General features: G+C 30.9%; 2 protein-coding genes across 2 annotated transcripts; both read right to left on the reverse strand.

Moving 5' to 3' along the window:
- Positions 1–3307: 3307 nt before the first annotated feature.
- LOC109129154 (uncharacterized) lies at positions 3308–3759 on the reverse strand. The gene is made up of 2 exons (XM_087487311.1): positions 3658–3759; positions 3308–3553 (listed from the first exon to the last, which is right to left on the reverse strand). The coding sequence occupies exons 1-2, from the start codon at positions 3757–3759 to the stop codon at positions 3308–3310; spliced, it is 348 nt and encodes a 115-aa protein (XP_087343437.1).
- A 469-nt stretch (positions 3760–4228) lies between these two features.
- Positions 4229–6262, reverse strand: LOC104747366 (putative fucosyltransferase 5). Its single transcript, XM_010468995.2, has 2 exons — positions 5959–6262; positions 4229–5868 (listed from the first exon to the last, which is right to left on the reverse strand). The coding sequence occupies exons 1-2, from the start codon at positions 6107–6109 to the stop codon at positions 4415–4417; spliced, it is 1605 nt and encodes a 534-aa protein (XP_010467297.2). The 5' UTR covers positions 6110–6262; the 3' UTR covers positions 4229–4414.
- Between the last annotated feature and the right edge of the window lie 456 nt (positions 6263–6718).

The following is a 6718-nucleotide window of genomic DNA, read 5'->3' on the forward strand; positions in this document are numbered from 1 at the left end:
AAGTTAATTTATAGTTTGATAAAAAATAAATGTTTTAACGGGTTTAACTCAAACTTTTTTTATATTTTAAAATTTTTAAAAGTAAAAATATTAATATTACTTAAATATTTTATAGACAAATATATTATAATATTTTAAACTTTTGACAGAGTTCAAATATTTAAACATTCTATAAAAATTTAAATATTTATAATCTCTTAAACTTTTTTGAAAAACGTAAATATATTATAATATGTTTACTTTTTAAAAGTTTAAATATGCTCAAATATATAACCAAATTAAACTGTTAAATTTGGATACCTGATAAATCAAGCTTCCTACTCATTTGTACTCAAAACATATTAGTCATATATTTATAGTGGTTATGAACCATATTCCAAAATATTTAGTCGATGTGGGATACATGGTACGCATTTTCTGTTTTTAGTTTAGAACTTTACATATATATAATTTCTGCGTTTTTTATTTTTTCCATCTATATTAATCATAATTAATTACTATAATTTCGTTAAGGATATATTGAAAAATCTAAACTAAATGATGATTTGTTTTTATTTAATTGTATTAAGTTGATTTGTTGTTTCCGTAAATATCTCACAATATAAAAGAAAATCAAATAAGTTTACATATATATACAATTTCTTATTTAATCTATTGATTATTTGGAAGCAACAAAGTCACAATCCATAAGTATTAAAGATTTCTCATTATTATTAATATTCGTAATAATTATAAGGATTAAGTATGGTAGTAGTTAATATTTGATATTATTGAAGCCATTAAAGCTCGGATACCAGTTTTCTTATTTACACCTCTGTTTGGCTACAGGAAAAATTATTCTTGAATCAAACCAAATACACGATCCGAATTGTATTAACCCGGATTACAAACGGATTCGCGGGTAGATTTTTGTTCTATATCCGGGTTAAAGAGGATTTGCGTCCCGACCCGGTTGTAATTAAGTGGTCGAGCAAGGAGTATAATGGTCATTTAGATAAATTGTAACTATAGTTTAATTTAATTAAATTAAGTGATTCTCTAATCATTTTTAATGAAAAACGTACCAAAACAAAGTCATAGTCCAATTTGAATCTATTGAATATTTCTGCTTTAATAGTATAGATTAATATTTATCATGTATAAATAAATTAATAAAATATCATGATCCTATCACTACTGGTTTGGAAGCAAATCAAATGACCCCTTGTTACCCATCCATTAGTTGCCTTTGTTTATTATAATGTTGTAAAATATTGAAGTGAAATATGTATAATTAACACTAAGGAAAATATGTAATTATAAATTAGTCTAGTAAAGATTGGACAATTAATTAAAAGTGTTTCTCATCTTAATATGTAACGAGATATTATATAATTATCCTTTTAGTTAATTTTATTCTTTAGGTTACTATATGTGTATTCGGTATAGTTCCTTCATGGGATTGAGTACTCATATAAAAGTTTTTAGAGATTCAATGGATAATCGTCATAAAATCCGTTACTAAAAAATCTTATATAAGTAATCGTCATAAATATAAAATTTGAGATGAAAACATATCCATTCATGAGGAAGTTGCAAGAGAAAGTAAATTTGACTATGGATTCATTAATTTGATTAGGTGACTACTCGTGTTATGCCGCGAGTTTTTTTTTTTTTTTTTTTTTTGTTCTTTTTATCATTTTTAAAATTATGTTTTGATGATTTGATTAATGCAATTGAAATTAACGTATGAACAACTACTTTTTATCAGAGCCGGCTTAAAGGTAGTGCAGTCGGTACTTTTGCACCATGTCTCCTGATTTTTTTTTATTCAAGGTTTAAGGCCCTATATTTTAGGTATTTTGTAATTTAGGATCCTAAAGTTAGAAATTTTTCAAAAAGAACCTTAGTTTTGTGGAAAAAAAAATTGGGCACAAGGTCCGAAAAAAGTTAAGCTGGCCCTACTCTTTATCCCCTATTTAATATTTCGGAAGTACACAACTTCGTTTTGGTAGACTATATAATAGTTATAGTTATTATTTGATTCATCAGTTGGTTACAAAATATGCTCTATGGGTTGGCTTCCTTAGTTATACCCATATACACTTAAAGAGAATATCCCAAAGAATAATACTACTTAAATAAATAAAATCTTTAACAATAATTTGATTTGTTTAACACAGGTCAATAATATGTCACTATAATATGAAAGAATTCCAAGAAATATGATTTCTTGCTAGAGCACGAGTTAAAATTTCAATAAATATGATTTCTCAGATTAAATTAAAGTTTGGAATAATGTTGTTTGGTAGACTTTCTCGGTCAGGATGATTTTGACAAATATAAATTACATATTTAGTCCTAAATTAAAATGCGGTAGAATATGGGTAAAGTTATAGAATTAACAATCAAAATACAATATATAATTTTTAAAAAATCAAATAAAAAACAAAAATTATTTTTTTTTTATCACACAACTTAACTCGCCGTATGCCGCAGGTAAAAATCTAGATCTATTAGAATAGATCTTATAAAATAGATGTTATTCTCATAAGTCATATTCAGCGTATGATTTCATGGTCTAGTGTTCAATCCAAAAAAAAAAACTTTTTAAAAAAATAAAATAATCACTTATATGATATTTTGAATAAAAATTACAAAATAAACAAAAGAAATTTCAAGCCGTGTTTTAGCACGGTCATATTCTAGTATTGAAGTGTTTTTCTAGCTAGCAATTTTTTCAACAATATCACTCACACAAAAGACACATTATAAGATTCGTTTATCATCTTGTTTCGCTGGAAAAGAGAGAAAATTTATTAGATCTTATAGAGACATAAACCTTGAATAAAACAAAATTCATGAACAAAACAATTTGCTACACAATTAGCTTATTGAACAATGTTGATTTTATTTGATTTTTTTTAATATCTGCATCAATCTTGAGTGATCTTCTCCTTTAGAGCCCAACCCTTCTCCTTCATGACAACATCTCTATATAAGACAAAAAAAGTTCAGCTTTAGTTAATGATGATTTTTACAATTAAATATAAACAATGATGAATGAATCATTAACCTTTGCAATGGAAGATGAAAAGAGACTATATGTTTCAAAGTTAATATTAATTATGGACATATGGCATATGGCAGATGCTGAAATGATGATGTGGCAATCATATGGAGAGAGCTAGCCAACTTTCTTTTTTTTTTTTTTTTTTTTTTGACAAACTTTCATATATATGATTTTTTTAAATAACCACACCAGAAATTAATGACAATTCATAGATTTCCCATCTTACTTGTAAAGTTGAAATGAAAGCATAGAGAATCAAATGAAAAGATCGGGGAAAGTCATGTCAATGTTGCACATTCTTTCAAACGTCAAATTGCGTGAAGAAACATAAGCTGGCATTTCCAGCCCTTCAAGCAGAGCTTCACACATAGATATACTATTGAACGCATTAAAAGCCGCCTTAGATGCCAACGAGTATGCCTTGGAGCTCACAAACCCTTTAGCTTCCATGATTGCTTTAGTTGATATTTCATTTTCTTTCACGCGAGGCCCATATGGGATCTAGGTTCTTATATCCCAACAATTCCGTCTTTTCATAGACCATATTGAAAGTGCTTGTAAATTGTCGATTTCGAGCAGAGTGTGTTAATCAATGCATTTGTGACTTTGTCATTCAGAGAAAAAGATGAAGACAAAGGGGTGATTGATAGAATAACGAGAAAAGGAAGAACTGAAAATATATTTCTTGTGACACAAGAGAAAGCCATTAATATTGTCTTTGATGTGGATTCTTAGATGTGGGAAGTGATTACACTTATAAGAGATATTTTTTTTTTCTTTATGACCACAAAAAAAAAAAAAAACAGATTTCTCTCCCCAAATAGAATTGAATATCCATATTAAAAATCACCTTAAACTAAGCCAAAAAATTATATTTAGGAATTTTTAAAATAGCCTAATGTTAAATAACAAAATTAGAAAATCGCTTAGACTCAGTTCAAAGTGTGAAAGAACGAGCGTACAGTATTTATTTTATATCTAGAGTATTTTCACCGATTCTAGTATCTCCCAGTCCCAGGTCTTCAGTTCTTGAGAACGAAACCAGATATTTCTAAGTTTGAGAACTATAAGTGAACTTGGCACTACCCTCGCCAACAATGATGAGGACTCAAAGCTAGTTGTGTTTGTGTACTCTGTATTTTCCTCGCCAAGAATTAGAGGCTACTTTATGTGATATAAGTAAATGTGAATTGCTACTTACTATTTATATATTATAAACCATACAAAGCTTGTAAGCGCTTTAGACAACTAACATATATAGTAATACAGAGGATACAATTGTAACAGTAAATAAATATAGCTTTTCTCCTTTGATTTAAAAACTCATTAATCCAATAAAATCAGATGTGTGATAAACAAGAACTAAAGATCATCATGTAGCTTAAGCCCTCCATACATAATATCCTCACAATGCCTAACAAAAGGAAGAATCATCCCCGAGTTAGTTTTCCAGTCGGCTTCACATCCATGAGACGGAGGAGTAAGGAAACATGGCTCCATCGATGTCGATCTAAGACACGGCGGATTAGGAGTTGTGAAATTTGTTGGCTGGTAAAGTAACCATGGCTTTAATCCTCCAAGACTATAAGAAACATATCCAAACGTAGACCTTGCGCTTGTGACAATGTTATCGGTTGAGCTCAAAAGATACATCTCAGCAAGCGCCTTTTGGTCGTGGATCTTCGTGTCTGTTTGCTGAACTCTTTCTCCACTTGGCTGATAAACTTCAACGATCTCTCCTGTCGAGCTTGGTCGCTTCAAATACATTTTCATTAAGTTTTCAGAGTACTCTGGATAGAGAGATGTGACAAGAACAGCTTTAAGTTTTGGAGTTTTTGATATATTGACTTTTGATTCTTCTTGTGTATGTAGTTCAGGCAACAGTTTCTCTCTTTGCGTACATGATACGATCTGGTCCATGACGTGTTTGAAATATCCAGCAGGGTCTCCGAAAACCCGTATTTGAATCCCAAGTCGCTCGTCTGCTTTGGATAAATGATCATTGTAGTACGTAGTGACCATATCCCAAACTTGATTTGTCGGGTGAAAAAGATACCGAGCTAAATGGTGAAAGACAGATTCTTTCTGTGGGAACAGCTTAACTAGTTCGGTTTGGAAAGTTGGATTAAACCATAAAGATGGAACAAAGTAAACATTGGCTTGAACAATCAACCAAGGGACTTTGTTGATCAAATCTTGATCTTTTTGGCAGAAGAACATCTTATCACTATCCCTTGAATCATGGAGGATATGCAGATATAAATGTGCCGGGATCGAACTCGAGTTGATGGAATGATTGTTCACCATTGTTCCGTAACAACGAGGGTATTCCTTGTTGTACCAATAAACATAAGGATATTGCATCAATTTGAAGTCAAGAGGAAGCAACCATGAAGTACCTGGGAATGGCTCGCATAAGAGATCACTAACATCCTTGCGGTTGTCAACAAGAATGATTCTCTCTGTCAAGAGAGCGTAGAGGAACACAGAAGCAAGAGTAAGTATTCTGTTTCCAAGCCCGTAACCTGCTACCCAAACAATGTATCTACATTCACCATTTTCTTTGCTTGCATAATTCTCATCACGACTAAGACTCTCTGTTGCATCTTTGTAAGCTTTTGTGTCTGGACCGCAACGTCTGTGAAGCATCTCATAGCTTCTTAGCTTAGAGACCAGATATTCAGAAGGCTTGTATGGGGAAGGCTTGCGGTACAAGGAAGTTTTCTGATACCTACTTAAGCAAGAACCTTCATCGAAATCCGCGGTTAAAAGCCCTCCGATCAGTGTATCCCTCTGTGTTTCAGATTCCTTTGCATCTATTAGAAGAAAATGGATATATAGAGTCAGATAATGTCTCTTTTAAGTCAGAAATAAAAAAGAAACGATGGATGATTTTTATTTCTTACCGTTGGTTGTAGCATCAAGAAGTTGGTTGTTGAAGTTGTTTGAGAATGCTAGTATAATTAGTAAGCAACTAAAGAATACTATTATCAGAACTTTCGTCTTCAACCCCAATGCCTTGAAAACTTTGCCGTAGATCTTAACTTTGTGATACATGTTGACTTTAGTTTGATCGGCTGTAATTAGGAGATGATGCAAAAAGAGTTTACAACTCTTATGTAGTAGCTTGATTACAACATCTATTGCCAATCCTAGAGATCAATTAAATAAGACATTTAATATTTGAATGTGTCATTGTTTTTTTCTTTTGATCAACCAATAATGTGTCATTTGTTAAGTTGTGACTATCGACGAACTTTGAACGTGATTCTACCATTTTTTATTGTAAAAATGTCTAGATTCCAAATTGTGATTTTGTATTTATGTACTTGATAATTAACGAATAAATTGCCAATGAAAGAGCTGTTGTGAATTATTAACGGGCGTTACAATGTCGAAATCTTGGAATCTAAACAACTAGGGATTGTTGGCAAATTGTGCAATCTTGAATTTATATAATGAAAATGTAAAAATATATACTGAAGAATAAATAGATAAACTCATGTGTATTGCTTAAACGATTTACCATTATCAAAGTTCTCAATTTAATTAACCAACGGTCAAAAATTCCAAAACAATTGCACATAGGTCTTGAGACAATCAGAAATGGCATATGAATTTCTAAAGATCTAACAAAACTATGGTGCGGGTCTTGATTTATATATA

The sequence above is a fragment of the Camelina sativa genome, chromosome 15 (genome assembly GCF_030686135.1).
Source record: "Camelina sativa cultivar CO46 ecotype springtype chromosome 15, ASM3068613v1".
Taxonomy (NCBI): Eukaryota; Viridiplantae; Streptophyta; class Magnoliopsida; order Brassicales; family Brassicaceae; genus Camelina; species Camelina sativa.